General features: G+C 39.8%; 1 protein-coding gene and 1 pseudogene across 6 annotated transcripts in view; one reads left to right on the top strand and one right to left on the bottom strand.

Annotated features, from left to right (window-relative positions):
* Positions 1–1,602: 1,602 nt before the first annotated feature.
* The window catches only part of HMCN1 (hemicentin 1), a 526,618-nt gene continuing 511,932 nt past the window's right edge, over positions 1,603–16,288 (top strand). For all 5 annotated transcript variants that reach the window (XR_014015141.1, XM_081225456.1, XM_081225458.1 and 2 more), the window contains exon 1: positions 1,603–1,873. Coding sequence is in view for 4 of the 5 variants with exons in the window: in XM_081225456.1 (XP_081081582.1) it covers positions 1,606–1,873 (268 nt within the window). In the remaining variant the exon portion in view is untranslated. The remainder of the gene's footprint in view (positions 1,874–16,288) is intronic.
* Positions 9,409–9,938, bottom strand: LOC308611960 (cytochrome c oxidase subunit 5B, mitochondrial-like; annotated as a pseudogene). Its single transcript has one exon. The product of its transcript is annotated as a cytochrome c oxidase subunit 5B, mitochondrial-like (transcript).

The raw sequence follows: 16,288 nt of genomic DNA on the forward strand, positions 1-16,288 counted from the left end.
ACACACATTCCAACTCAGATCAAAATGCCTGCTGGTCCCTCTTTAAATGCCAGGATCCAGACAACAGCTCCTTTTGCAGGATGTGAATATGTTTTTATTAAAAAGAGGCAAGAAATCTTTAGCTTATGGTTCACTTTCTTTGTCCAACCCTTCTTATCTCTGTTATTAGTACCAAAATGTGTATAATAATTACAACACGGAAAAACTTTGTAATGTTTTACAGGGCGAGGTTTCCTTACTTATCAGCAAGAAAATGCCATAGGAGGGAACACATTTTCAATGGATCTTTGGCTGAGACTTGGCACATGGGTGTTCTATGGAAGGAAGTGTGAAATGAGGATATTATTCTGCCTCACCATGCTGAGGGGAGGGTTCATATTGCTCAGCAAACATGAATCTTGATAGTGAAATTTTAAAAAATTAACTTTTCTCTTCAGTATGATCTCTCCCCCCCCCCCCGCACCCTTTTCCTTTCCCTCTCTCCCTCCTCATCCTTTGCACTGAGCTGCCACCCTGTATTCCACACCCAGCTGATTTCCCTTCTACCATCTTTCCTAATTACAATCAGTGACTACCCAGTTCCAGCTGTCTCTCTCTCATTTCCCTCAACAGCCCTTTTCCCCTTCCTCCCGTTTCTGGCCCATCCAGCTCTGTCCTCCCTCCCTTCCCCAAAGCTCCACAGTCCCTGAGGAGATCAAAGAGTGAGAATGTGGCTGCAGCCCAGCCGGGAGAACTTTCCGGCTCCCCCTCCCGGCTGGGCTGAGTTGCGGGCTGAGAGCGGGAGGCTGGGCTGGGGAGGGGGAGAGGTCTTGGCTTCTTCGGTGGTGGGGGGAGGGGAATTATGATAGAGGTGTCTGAAGCAGCGTTGTGCATCGTAAAAAAATACACCCTTAGTGCTGGTTAGTGTGGTGTCCCTCGGTTCGGGTCCTTGCCACACATTCTTGAAAGCCATTGTTTACCTTGGGGTTTTGGAAGTGAGAAACAACGCGGGTGGGTGCGGAGGGGATACTGGGAGCGCTTCCCAGGTACTGAATTGACCCGAGAATCAGTGGAGAGAAGTCGCCCTCCAGGAGCGGGGGGGGCGCCCAAGAGCAAAGGAGGAGGGCGTCCACCGGCCAATCAGGAGGCGAGGCCGAGCCCGGCTTCCCTTCCCCTCCCAGCTCCTGGGCTGGAGGCGCGCAGTGGAAAGTTGGGAGCCGCGACGGCTGGCCCGGCGGAGAGCGGCGCGGCGGCGGCGGCGGCGGCGGCGGCGAGGGCAGCGGACTCGGTGCGGCGCCGCTGGCTCGGAACGGCCCCCGGGGCATGGGCCGGGCGCGCCGCCCTCACTCAGCCACACGCCGCCCGGGCCGCGGGCACTCGGCTGTCCCGGAGGAGGCTGCTTCTGGACAAAAGCTGCCGCATCTCTGCCCGCCCGGCCCCTGCAGGGTTTCGGGTTTGGTGCTTGTCCCCATCTGATTCTCAGCCCCCATTTTTTTTGCGAGTTCAAAGAGGTTTCGGGAGTCGAATGAATTGCCTCGAGAAGAAACCCGCTGCCTGTTGTTGAGGAGGACTCAGCACAGTGCTTAGGCGCTCAGGAAAAAAAAAAAAAAAGGAAAGAAAGACAAAATGATTTCCTGGGACATTGTCCGCACAGTATTCCTGTTCACTCTTCTTTATACTTCCCAGGCTCAGGATGCAAGCCCCCAGTCAGAGATCAGGGCTGAGGAAATTCCCGAGGGGGCCTCCACGTTGGCTTTTGTGTTTGATGTGACGGGTTCCATGTATGATGATTTAGTTCAGGTTATCGAGGGGGCTTCCAAAATTTTGGAGACGTCTTTGAAAAGACCTAAGAGACCTCTTTTCAACTTTGCTTTGGTGCCTTTCCATGATCCAGGTAAGGGAAATATTTATTCTTTGTTATTCCTTATGATTACATTGTTTCTTATGCTGTGAAATTTTGTGTGAGTTTCAAAACAATTTTTTAAAAATGTGTAGCTGAATACAGTTGTAACAAAGAGTTGCTCGCCTGTATCTGGGTTTCCTCTCTGATACCTAAAGTCTCAGCCATGGAGGTGGCTTGTTTAGGGTGATTGTACGGTGGTACCCAAACCTGGAAATGTGGAATTATGAAAATCAGAACCAGAGCAACGACATCAAAAGCAGTTAATTAACTAACTTAAAAATTAACTTAAAATTTTTAGAACTAAAGAATGTTTAATTAAGGCAGATTGGGACATGGGTGTTCAGCAGCAATGCTTTAAGAGCTAACATCCAGCTGGAGAGCGTACTCAAGATAACTCTCAAGTAAGGGGGAGAAAAACCTGTTGTGTGAGACACAGGGAAGCCTGTAAGCAATGACTACTAATGAACTGAAGAGATGAAAATAAGAAGAAGCCATTCATTTCTTAATTGAATCTTCAAATTCTTTGCACCAGGTCATCCTTAGTTAGGTTCACAGATGGTAATAAATGTTATGTCCATGTCTCATCCAGTAGAAATGCATGAAATTTGGTATGGCGGTGCTGTTTAAAGGTAGTTGAAGCACAATCACTTTATTTTTTGCCCTAAAGCCATGGGTTTCAGCTGCTCCACTGGAATTTGATCCTCTTTACTTTTCTGTTTCTCTTTAAAGTGGCACCTTTCTGTGAGGCTCATAGGAGCCTTCATTGTCATTGCTGAGGGTAGCACTGCCGGGGGAGCCCTGGGGTTGGCTGTATAATATCCACCTGAGTTTCATTAACACAAGTGGCTGCCCATTTGAAGAAATAAAGCAGTGGTTTCTTAAAAGTCCTCCCCCATTGTTCTCCCACATTTCTGCTGAAATCCCTCTCTTCACTGGAAGACCTTGACACAACCTCTTCACAATGAGAGTTTGATACTGAGAATCTCAAATTCTTTCCTCGTGCATTTGACAAGCACATATGAGTTCAAATTATTGCTGGGTATTAAATGCGGCAGGTTTCAGCTATTAAAAAAATTGGCAGGGGGAGGAATTTAGAGGGAAATAGAACTCTGGGATTTTTGTTTGTTGTTGTTCTTTAAGTGATGAAAACCATAACCTATCCTACTCTTCCGGGATATACATATATCTTAGTAATTTCTCCGTTGATCAAACGTGATATGTTCTTTATATTTGAATGAAGAATGATCATTTACTGTGTTAGCTGCCTCCTTGAGATACCTCATGTGTTATAATGTTTTAATTTATTAAATGTCAAGGTGCCAATTGTGATGTGGTCCAAGACTTTTGTTATTTTGGAATAGGCTAAGTATCTTTCTTCTATAGGGATGAATCTGAAATCGGCTAAAAAAAAGTAAAAAATGTTTTCTCTAACACCACAATTTGCTCTCCTCCAAAAAACTGTTATGAAATGATGTTTCTGTAAGCAGAACACAAAAATTGCCTCTAGTCATAAATGGAAACTAGATCACCATGATATTTTGATACGAAATGAAAAATTATTGGAATAAATTGTATTGTAGTGTGCCACCTTCCAGTTGTTACCAAATGGGGAAGTTTGTTGTAGTTGACTTTCCTATACTTTGGCAATCATGATTCAAAGTAGGGGAAAGGTAGTATGCTAATAACAAATGGCTAAGAAATTATAGCTATTTTGAGTTAAATAATATGAGAAAATGATTAACTTAAATTGGTTCCATAAAATTAATTGTATGTATAATTCAGCAAAAATGATTAATTCTAGTTCCATTGTGATTCAAAGTAGAGAGGCTAAGACCAAAGTGTTTTTGAAGATAAAGAGGGAAATAAAAATTAAAACATACTAATAACCTTTAATTAAGTATACTAACTCACTGTAGTGGATTGTAATATTATCTTTGTGTGTCATTTTCTGTTTGTGTGTGTGTACAGTTATCAAGAGTTTCTGATTCCCTTGTACTTCTGGTTGGCTATCAGCTTGTACTCACCAGTGGACAGAAAGGGCCTTGAATGGGGGTTTGCTGGCTTACTGAGTGACATTAGAAAAGTCTATCTACCTTTTTGTATCTGTTATCTCAACTATAAAATGGCAGAATTGGATCTGAACATCTCTAAGGTCATGTCCAACTGTAACGTTTTACGACTGTTTTCCATGTGGTGGTTTTTCACAGTCCCTGACACAACTGACAGGCAAAGAAAAGATGTGTGTAATTTAATATAATTATATTAATCACCTCGACTACTTACAGCTTTTCAAAATCCTTTGACATCTGCTTTTGCATTTAGCTAGATGAAATAATGGGTAAGATCTGGGCTATAGTCTCAGGCATTCAACAAAGACCTTCAAGCCTTTACAGATGATTGTTTGGACCTCTGCATCATGGTTTGGAGCAAGGTGTGTGTTTTCAGGTGGGGGTAAAAATGAGAGTACATGGAAAATACAGACATGCAAGAGCAATAAGTCTAACAAGTTGACAAGGAGGTGATAAAATCATTCAGAAAATGTGTATGTAGGAAGCTAGTGTTAGAGGGGCAACAACATAACCCATGGTACGAGGAAGTACCAGAGAGGACCAGGGTCATGGCAGGTCAAGTCAACTTTTTTTTTTTTTAAGTCAACTTTTTGATGCTACCTCTGCTTAAGATGGGTTTTTCACTTCCAGAATCACATTTAATGTATTACTTTTTAACAGCTTTATTGAGATATAATTCCCTTACCGTACAGTCATTCATTTAAAATGTATAATTCTGTGGTTTATAGTATATTCAGAGATATATATATGCAACCGTCACCTCAGTCAAGCTTGGAACATTTTCCTCACTGCACAGAGAAGCCCTGTGCCTTTTAGTTATCAGTCCTCTACCCCTCCCCTCCGCTGCCACATATCATCCTCCTCCCAGCCTTTAGCAACTACTAATTTACTTCTTGTCTCTGTGGATTTTCCTCTTCTGGACTTTCATATGAATGGAATCATATGAATCATATAATATGTGGTATTTTTTGACTGGCTTCTTTAACTTTAGCATAATGTTTTTAAGGTTCATCCATGTTGTAGCATGAATCAATACTTTATTAATTTTTATGGCCAAATAATATTCCATTTTATAGATATACCACATTTTGTTTATCTTTTAATCTATGATGTATATTTGGGTTGTTTCCACTTTCTGGCTAGTATGAATAATGCTTCTATTAATATAAACATTTGTGTGCATTTTTCTGTGTGAACATATGTGATATTGTGATTTGTAATGCGAAATAAATATTTGGTCTTTGTCACCTTTTCTGACAAGGAGCTCTTAAAACCCGTGAAATTTCCTAAGTGATGAGAACCATAAAGGTATCTTCGGTTATGTTAATGAGGTAACTTTTGAACCCCACTGAAGAATGGGGGCTCATTGCCAGGAGACTCATCCCTGTGATTAGAGCATTGGAACTTTCAGTCCCACCCCTAACCTCTGGAGAATGTTCCATGTGTACTTAAAAATAATGTGTATTTTGCTGTTTTGGGATAGAATGTTCTATAATAGTCTATTATATCCATCTGGTCTAATGTGTCATTTAAGGCCAACTTTTTCTTATTGATTTTCTGTCTTGATGATCTATTTATTGATGCAAGTGGTATGTTTCAGTCCCCTAATATTATTGTATTACTGTCAATTTGTTCCTTTATATCTGTTAATATTTATGTATTTAGGTATGCCTGTGTTGGGTGCATACTACAAGTATTATAATCCTCTTATTGGATTGATCCCTTTGTCATTATGTAATACTCTTCTTTGTTTCCTGTTAGTCTTTGTTTTAAAGCCTATTTTGTCTGATATGCATATTGCTACTCCAACAATTCTTTTTGTTTCTTTTTGCATGGAATATCTTTTTTCATTCCTTCACTTTTAGTATGTGTGTTTTTAGACCTGAAGTGAGTGAGTTTCTTGCAGGCAGTGTATATATAGGTCTTTTTTTTTTTTTTTTTTTTTTTTTTCTTTCTGTACGCGGGCCTCTCACTGCTGTGGCCTCTCCCGTTGCGGAGCACAGGCTCCGGACACACAGGCTCCGCGGCCATGGCTCGCGGGCCCAGCCGCTCCGCGGCATGTGGGATCTTCCGGGATAGGGGCACGAACCCGTGTCCCCTGCATCGGCAGGCGGACTCTCAACCACTGCGCCACCAGGGAAGCCCCAAGTCTTTTTTAATTAAAATCCATTCAGCCACCCTATGTCTTTTGATTGGAGCATTTAGTCCATTTACATTTAGAATAATTATTCATAGGAATAATTATAATTCATAGAATAATAATAATTATTATTGCAGTTTTGTTAATTGTTTTCTGGTTGTTTTTGTAGTTGTCCTCTGTTCCTTCCTTTTACTCTTGTTCTCTTCCCTTGTGCTTTGATGACTTTTTTTTAGTGCTGTGTTTGTATTTCTTTCTCTTTATTTTTTGTGTATTTGGTATAGGTTTTGTGTTTGTCGTTACCATGAGGTTCATATATAACAACCTATGTATATAGGAGGCTATTTTAAGTTGATGGTCATTTAAGTTCAAGTACATTCTAAAAGCACTACATTTTTACTTCCCCACCCTCAACGTTTTATGCTTTTGATGTCATATTTACATCTTTTATTTTGTGTATTGCTTAACTGATTATTTTAGATATCAATGATTTTACTATTTTTGTCTTTTATCCTTCATGCTAGTTTTATAGGTGGTTGAACCACTACCTTTGGTATGTTTGCCTTTACCAGTGAGTTTTCCTGTTTCATAATTTGTTTGGTTTGGTTTGATTTAGTTATGGGCTTTTCTTTTCCATTTAAAGAGGTCCCTTTAATACTTTTTTTTTTTGTAAGGCCAGTTTAGTGGTGATGAACTCCTTTAGCTTTTTCTTTTCTGGGAAACTCTTTATCTCTCCTTCAATTATGAGTGATAACCTTACCAGGTAGACTATTCTTGGTTGTAAGCTTTTTCTTTCAGCACTTTTAATATATTGTGCCAGTTTCTTCTGGCCTATACAGTTTCTGCTGAAAATTAGCTGATGGTCTTATGGGGGTTCCCTTGTATGTAACTAGGTGTTTTTCTCTTGCTGCTTTTAAGCTTCTCTCTTTAACCTTTGACATTTTAAGTATATGTCTTTGTGTGGGTCTGTTTGAGTTCATCTTGTTTGGGACTTTCTGTGCTTTCTGGACTTGGATGTCTGTTTCCTTTGCCATGTTAGAGAAGTTTTCAGTCATCATTTCTTCAAATAGGTTTCATGTCTTTTCTCTCTCCTCCTTCTTCTAGGACTCCTATAGTGTGAATATTATTACACTTGACGTTTTCTCAGAGGTATCCTAAGCTATCCTTTTCTTTTTCTTTTTGTTTTTGCTGTTGTGATTGGGAGATTTCCACTACCCTGTCTTCCAGATCACTGATCTGTTCTCTTCATCCTCCAATCTACTGTTGATTCCCTTTAGTGTATTTTTCATTTCATTTATTCTTCGGTTCTAATTGTTTCTTTTTAATATTTTCTATCTCCTTGTTGAAGCTCACTGAGTTCATCCATTCTTCTTCCAAGTTCATTATGCTTATGTATGACTATTACTTACTTTAAACTATTTATCTGGTAAATTGCTATCTCTGTTTTGTTTAGTTCTTTTCTGAGATTTTTATCTCGTTCTTTTACTTGGAAGGTATTCCTTTGTCTTCTCCTTTTGCCTAACTCTTTGTGTTTGTTTCTATATATGAAGTATATCAGCTGTGTCTCCTGGTCTTGAAAGAGTGGCCTTATATAGAAGGTGTCTTGTGGGACCCAGTGGCACAGTCTCCCTGGTCATCAGAGCCAGGTGCAGAAGAGGATGGTATATCTTGGGTAAAGTTGGTAGTTGGAAGTTTTGAGAAATAGTTGGATTCTATGTATATTTTGGAGATTAAACCAAAAGGATTTAATGATGAACTAGATGTGAGAGAAAAATAACAGAAGATAAGACAGATTCTGAGGATTTGTCTTGAGTGAGTAGAAGCATAGCATTGTGATTTACTGAGATGGAGAACAAGCATGAAGTAGGTTTGAGAAAGAGTGGGAGACTGAGGCTATTATTTTAGGGTATGCTTAAGTTTGAGATGCCTTTGTTACCCAAGTGGAGATATTACAAAGGCAGTTAGATATATAAGATTAGAATTCAAGGGGACAGGTCTGGGTCAGATACATAAATTTGGGATCCAGAGGTACATATAAGATGGTAATCAGGGCTCTGAGGCTAGGTAGGACCACTAAAGGACTGATTAAATGAAGAATTAATAAAGGTCTAAGGACTCAGCCTTGGAATACTCCAATGTTTAGCAGTCAGAGATGATGATAAAAGAGCAAAGTAGCCTGAGAAACTGAAGATTGAAGAGTATAACTAGAAATCAAGAGAGGAAAGCTTTCCAAGGAAGAAGCACTAATTGGTTAGTTAAGAAGAGGACCGAGAATTGGCTAATCTATTTAGCAACGTGGAAATCATTGATGTCTCAACAAGAAACGATGGGAGTGAAAACCTGTTTGGAGAGAATTTAAAAGAGAATGGGCGTAGAGGAATTGGAAATCTTTGGAATTATATTGCTGTTTCCAGCTACTGGAAAGGTTGTTTTGTTCATGAAGCTAATAGAACAAATATAAAATAGAACAAAATAGAAACTAGTTTTGATAAATGATTCAACCAGTATTTTACAAAATGCCCATGCGATGTAGTAGAAAGAACGTCCAGTTTGGAACAAATTTGTGTTCTCTTCCTTATTCTTGTCATTTAAGCAAATCGTTTAACCTTGCCAGACTTCTGTTTCTTTATCTATAAAATCAGTGCATTGGTAGATTATTACTGAAGTCCATGGTTTTAATGATCATAATATACTGAAAGATAAGGGACTGCAAAGAGACTCAAAGTGACAAGGACTTGATTCACTGGGAGAAATAGCAGCATTACATGTCTCTGTGCTTAAGAGTTTCATTGTAATAAAACTTCTGAGCCCTCAGTGACTTTGTATGTTTCTCCAGGACCTACACAGTGTTAAAAAAAACCTCTAGGACTTCTTTTATGAAAAGATTCTCTTAGAACATTTTTTTGAGCAATAGAATAGAAAGATTTTTACTAGGAAAGTATTGCACATTCAGACCTTGAAAACCTATACAAATTTACATGAACCAAACTTCAAGTTGAATGTTTTCAGTTTCAGTATATATAGAAAAAGGAGCCAAGAAGCTATTAGTCTCCCTTTGCCTCTGGCACATCCTACAGGAAAAGGGTTTTCATGAGGAAATGGACTGGTCTTTTAAGTCAAAGAGAAATCTAACTAAAGGAAATGAACTAAAATTTCAGAGTGAGAGATTTTGGTTAGACAATGATAATGATAACTTTGTTTCCTAGGATGATAGACTATTTTAACCTGAGAGTGTAGATCCCATGTCACTGGTGGTTTTTTGAGGATGTGGAGACGTTTTGCTCTGCACAATGAAAACTTCAAAGTGTAGGAATCAAATTTTTTTTTTTAATGGGAGGAGGAGCCAATGTACTGGCTAGTTTTTATGGGAAAGAAGAAACTTTACATCACATTTTGAGTGAGTTAGTGCAGGGGCTCAGTGGGCCAGCTGGTGGGGCACCGGCTTGTAATGGGTTCCACTGGGCCTCGCCTTTGTGCAGCCAGAACCAGATGACAGCACTGTTGTCTTCTTCACAGATGCAGCCCACTCTCTGCTTATTGGTGATGGAGGGGACTAAATTAGGGTCTTCCTTGGTACCTGAGGCTGCCTTTGGGGCGAGCATATTGTATGGGTCCAATCCCTTGCGTGAAGCCAGCATGACCTCCCTCTCCAGCCCAGTTGCCTGACCATCATCAGTAGGAACACCACCTCCAGATGCCATAGAGTGCACCATGGAGACTCCATTGGGACCGCGGGCCGTCAGGGCCTGCATGGCCAGCGCTTCAGCTCTGTGGAGTAAACTTGAAGCCATCATGTCAGCTATAAACACCAGCATTTGGAATCGAATTTTGATATATCAAATATGTTACGTGTGTTAGGGATGCTTCTATTTTGAAAAATTGTCTGTGACTCTCACAGGATGAAGGTTTTTTTTTTCCTTATTAAGTTGAGGAAAGCCTTTTGATTGATTGATAGTAAATCAGAATTTGGTTTTGCTTATAGCTTGTCTCTTGTCAGGCAAACAATAACCATTCTCAAGGATGTTTATGACTGCTTATCTCTATTTATAGGTAATAAACTCACTGTTTGTCAAGGACTGCTAGGTGCTTTTGATTCAAAGATAATGAGGTATAGTTTACAAGAAGTTAACAGTCTCTGGGGAGAAAGGCAAGAGAAATAACAGTATTATATGCTGCGAAACATTTTATAGTGGGGAAAAAAGCATGGGGAATTGTGTGAGCTGAGAGCATGTCCCTGATCCCGAATTCAAGAGGGTGATGGTCAGCAAAGATTTTCTGGAAGAAGTGTTACCTGGAGAAAGTGCATGAGTAAAAGCAGTTTAATCAAAAATATTAAGGAGTTTGGATTTCATCCTGAAAGCTTTTGGGAGGCTGAAAGGATTGTAAGTGAAAAGTGACACGATTGGGTTTTCATTTTAGATCTTTTTCTCTTGGATGGATTGGAGTAAGGCAGTCTTGAGAGCTGAGAGATGAAATCTGAGGCCATCATAGCAATTCAGGGAGGGAAATTGAGGGGACTTGGGCATAGGAAGAAGGGTATGGATTTCTGAGCTATTAATAAAGTCCAAAAGACTGGACTTGGCCCTTAGAACATGGAAAAAAGGGAAATGATTGCCTTCTGTAGATTAAAATATGAAATTGGCATACAATGAAAGAGAAAAGATATGTAAAGTTAGCTTTAAGATGCACTGTTGCTCTCAGGGTGGTAGTCTTTGTTATAAGTTCCTTATACATAAACTTGTCCAAAATAAAGTCTCAACCAAAAGTATGGGAGGTCAGCAATGAAAAAAGAGTCACAGAAACAGACTTAGACATTGTACAACCAAGTTCCTTTTAAAAAAAATTGTGGCATAATTGACATATACCATTAGTTTCAGGTGTACAACATAATGATTTGATATTTGTGTTGTGATATGGTCACCACGGTAAGTCAAGATCTGTGATCATACATGTTACAAACTTTTTTTCTGTGATGAGAACTTTTAAGATTTACTCTCTTAGCCTCATTCAGATATACAATACAGTATTGACTGTAGTCACCATGCTCTACATTACAATCCCATGACTTACTTATTTTATAATTGGAAGTTTGTACCTTTTGACCCCCTTCTCTCATTTTGCCTGCCCCACCCCTTGCCCCAACAGCCATCAGTCTGTTCTCTGTATCTATTAGTTTTTTTGTTTTTGTTTGTTTGTTTTAATTTATTTATTTTTGGCTGTGTTGGGGCTTCGTTGCTGCACGGGGGCTTTCTCTATTTGCGGTGAGCGAGAGCTGCTCTTCATTGCTGTGCATGGGCTTCTCATTGCAGTGGCTTCTCTTGTTGTGGAGCACATGCTCTAGGCAGGCGGGCTCAGTAGCTGTGGCATGCGGGCTCAATAGCATGGGCTCAGTAGTTGTGGCATGTGGGCTCAGTAGTTGTGGCTTGCGGGCTCTAGAGAGCAGGCTCAGTAATTGTGGCACGTGGGCTTAGTTGCTCTGTGGCATGTGGGATCTTCCTGGATCAGGGCTCAAGGCCGTGTCCCCTGCATTGGCAGGCAGATTCTTAACCACTGTGCCACCAGGGAAGCCCTGTATCCATTAGTTTTTAAAAAAAATTTTTTAGACTCCACGTATAAGTGAGAACATACGGTATTTGTCTTTCTCTACCTGATTTATTTCACTGGTCCATCCAACATGGTCCATCCATGTTGTCACAAATGGACACTTAGGTTGCTTCCATATCTTGGCTATTGTAAATAATGCTGCAGTGAACATGGGGGTTCATATATCTTTCTGTGTTGGTGTTTTTGTTTTCTTTTGATAAATACCCAGAAGTGGGATTGCTGGATCATATATATGGTAGCTCTAGTTTTAATTTTTTGAGGAACCTCCATACTGTTTTCCATAGTGACTGCACCAATTTATATTCCCAACAACAGTGCACAAAGGTTCCCTTTCTCCACATCCTCACCAACGCTTCTTATTTCTTGTCTTTTTGATAGTAGACATTCTGACAGGTGTGAAGTGATATCTCATTGTGGGTTTGATTTGCATTTCCCTGGTGATTAGTGATGTTGAGTACTTTTCATTTACCTGTTGACCATCTGCATGTCTTTGAAAAGATGTCTCTTAGATCCTCTGCCCATTTTTAAATCAGATACATATATTTTTGCCAAGTTCTATCTGCGGTTTGGAGTGTTAGTTCATTCTACACTTAAATAACTAGTCCATCATGAGCAATGTTCCAACTGTGGTGATAGACTGTTTATCTTTATAAATATGTAATGATGTCATTACATATTTGGATCATACTATTAACTATCCTTGTTTTGGTTCCATGCTCACCAAACAGCCTCCAAATAATTTAACCTCATGAACTTTACTTATGGTGAGAGAATGCTCTGGTCAGACTGGCATATACCTCAGATTCACAGACAGTTATATTCCTCGTTGGTAACTCATATTTTGGCACACCAGTTTTAAACATCTGCCTCTACTGTTTAAAGTATTCTGACAGTGTCAAGTTAAAGTTTCTGAGTTTGCAAGTCTGAGAGCCAGATCTTGGTTGATGGTAAATTTATGAAAGTAAATGTCTCCCTGTGTGGATCTGTTTGAGTGGCCTGTCAATCTCCAGGTTCCACCCCTCAGCATTTCCAGCTGTCACTGTTAGTGTGAATAGTGCCAGGTAACTGTCCTCTCCACTTGAAACTTATATAGGTGATAGCTGAAGCCATCGGAATGAATGAGATCATCTAAAGAGAGTATGTAGGCTGAGAAAAGAAGGAAGACAGGCAAGAAATATGGTGAACACAAGCATTTAAAAGAAGGGACATTCATAAAAGATTCTGCAAAAGAGAGTCCAGGTAAATAGGAAGAGAAACAGGAAGGAGCAGGGTTTGGAAATCTAAAAAGTTGTTAGTTTAAAGCAGGAGAAGTTGTCAACTCTATCCATTTATAAAGTTACTGAAAATAAAGGCTTTTAACCAAAAGATTAAAATAAAATAGACAGTTTCATTGGAGTTGTGGAGTCAGGAGGCTGAAATGACAGGTAAGAAAATGGAGCTAATGAATGCAGTGTGTTTCTGTCATGAAACATAACATTGTGGTTTAAAGCATAGGCTCTGGAGTCTGATGCCTGGGTTGGAAGACTGGCTCCACCAATTACTTGTATGATTTTAACTTCTTTGTGCTTCACTTTCAGTAATTGGGGATAGTATTATCTACTCTATAAGGTTGATGTGAGGAGTGAAATACTAGATTTCCAAAACTTAGCACAATCCCTTTCACACAGTAAATTCTCAATAATCATTAGTTATTGGGATTTAGAGTTGAGAAAGGACATTTTTTAAGGTGGGAGAGAGGAGAAATATTTAAATACTGCTAGAAAAGTCAGTAGAATAGAAGAGATAAAATATGCCAAAGGGAGAACAGATACTTTATAAAACCAGGACTTTGAGGAAGCAAGAGGAGATAGAATGCAAAGTAGAAAGATTGGCTGTTGGCAGGAGAAGACCTTTGGTTGAGTGTGATAGGAGAGAAGCAGACCATTGATAGGTATAGTCATGGACAAGGTGGTAGGTGAGGATGCAGGATGTTGAGCGACTTCCTGTCTGATGGACTCTTTTTTTCTCAAACAGAAAGGAGGGTCATTTGTTGAGAGAAGTGGCAGAATGGTAAGTAAGGAATTTTAGAAAAATGGTGGCGTTTTGGAGGTAGAAGGTACCTATGGACTCAGAGACAGTTTCCCAGGATGAGTTGTGGTTCAGAAGATGAATTTGTGATGCTTGAATACTGCCTACCTTTGTGATTTTCTCTAGTAGCTCTCAGCAGCTTGGGTATAATTGCTGAGTTATTCACTTGTTTGACCTAGGACTGGGATTTCATTGAACAGGTGTGGCTAAAGAAGTAAGCTATGGTTGAGAAGAATATTGATAAGAGAGAGACTGAAGGGTCAGATCATAGAGTCAAATCTGGGTGTACTGGACTGACAAGAGTTGAGATTTTGCATGTGAAGGACAATATAACAAGGAATTTGGGATTAATTGGTAAGAATGGCCAGAGTGATTGATCATAGAATTCAGCTTGAGTAGAAATGAAGATTGTGGGATTGAAATCAAGGAACTTGAGTCTGCAGCATTGAACATGTGTGTTAAAGTAACCTGGATAATAACAGAGCTTAAAATGCTGAGGAAGCCAGTGAGTCAGGCATCAAATTTTTATTTAATAAGGATTCATTGAGAAGTCTTCAGATGGGAGATGACAATGATGAAGCAGGTTAGAGGGTCTCATAGGTGGCACACACCTCAAAATGGAAGGTGTTTTCTCTGAAGGTAGAGAAATGGCAGACTGGACGTGGATAAAATGATGATGCACCTCCTGACCCTCATGTAGCTGGCATGTTGAAGAATGAGCAGACTCCACTGGGGAGGGCTGTAGGAGAGGTGGTGCCATCTATGGAGAACCTTGTTTCAGCTAAAGTGGTAATTAGATGGGGAGTTCCTGTGAGAAGATAGTTTGGAAGGCCACAGGATTTTTGAGGAAATAAGATGTGAATGAATGGGTCAGGAGAGAGGAAACAGGATGAGAGGAAAAGGGAAGAGGAATGGTTTCCATTTACGGCAGTGACTGCAGATGATGGTGATGTAAAGAAGGGCAGGATATGCTGGTTGCAAAGTCTGAGACTTGGATATAAATTTAAGATACCAGTTCAGGCCCTGGGAGAGCTGGAGCCTGATGAAGTCATCTGTTGCAGACAGCATGGCTGGAAGGGACTCCTGACGGAACACTTCAGCTCACACATCTTAGTGACACAGGCTTAGTAGCATCATTTTTATTTCTAATAATAACAGCTACCATTTTATTTTTTTGAGTCATTACTGTGGACCGACACAGAACTAGATACATTGCGTGGCTCACAAAAAACCTAACTGGTCGATGTTAACATTATTTTATGTAGGAGGCAACTGAGGCTTATATGAACTCTCACATTATGTACAAAATTTCCTGAAAAAGAATAGCTTTCTACAGGTTATTTTTTGCCACCTTCTTCTGAGAAATGTGTGAAATTGAGAAGATGTGCCCAGGAAGGCATGGCAAAGGGAACACCGTGTTAGTTTGTGAGGGCTGCCATAACAAAGTCCCACAAACTGGGTAGCTTAAACAACAGAAATTTATTGTCTCACAGTTCTGGAGGCTAGAAAGCTGAAATCAAGAAGTTGGCAGAGTTGTTTCCTTCTGAGGGCTGTAGGGGAGAATCTGTTTCATGCCTCTCTCCTAGCTTCTGGTGCTTTGCTCATGATCATTGGTGTTCCTTGGCTTGTAGATGCACAGATCTCTGTCTTCATGTTCACAGGGTAGTCTCCCTGTGTGCTGTGTCAGTTTGCCCTTTTTGATAAGGACACCAGTCATATTGAATTATTGGCTCACCCAACTCCAGTATGACCTCATCTTAACTAACTATATCTGAAACATCCTAATTTCTAAAAAAAAAAAAAAAGGTCACATTCCAGGGTGCTGGGATATAGGACTTTAATGTATGAATTTTAGGGAGGACACATTTCAACCCATATTAAGACCATCCAGTGATTAACACTGAAGAAAACAAAACTCTTTAACTCTTTTGCTAAAGACTCAGTTCATTCTATAAGTTTCCAATAAAAATGTTTGCATCAGGGAGTATCATGGACTCTCAGCTCTGAACTCTTTTTGGATAGGAAGAGGGTTCCCAGTGGGAGTTACAGAGAGAGGTATTAATATATTTGGGATGCTATTTAAGTCCTTGAAATAATTTGAATTAAAAAAATTGTGAATTTTACTCTTAAATCACTTAATACTTTAGAGCATTTACTCTTAAAACATTTAATAAAGCTGTATTTGATTTTTCTTTGGGAGATGTTGAGACATTTATTTTGAAATGGGGGAAATTATACAGAAGCTAGGAATTCTGGGAATTACGTGTGTGTTGCAAAATATTTTGGGTTTGTATACCTATGGGTTTCTTTTCTAGGAAACTTCAAACACACAAATTAGAGCAGTTTTTCCATTAGCACTAAATCTCTGAGAGGTTCCCTTTAAGCATTGTTTTATTCTTAGGTGGGAGGAATTCCTTGAAGTTCCCAGGCTGGAAGTCACTCTGCCATCGAAAATGCTTCGGGGCAACTCAGTAGCTGTTCTGGCCTCGATCAGACTGGGAGAGGCTGGTTAAATGAGACTGATGGTTG

This window comes from Mesoplodon bidens, assembly GCF_964165515.1.
Source record: "Mesoplodon bidens genome assembly, chromosome: 2".
Lineage (NCBI taxonomy): Eukaryota > Metazoa > Chordata > Mammalia > Artiodactyla > Ziphiidae > Mesoplodon > Mesoplodon bidens.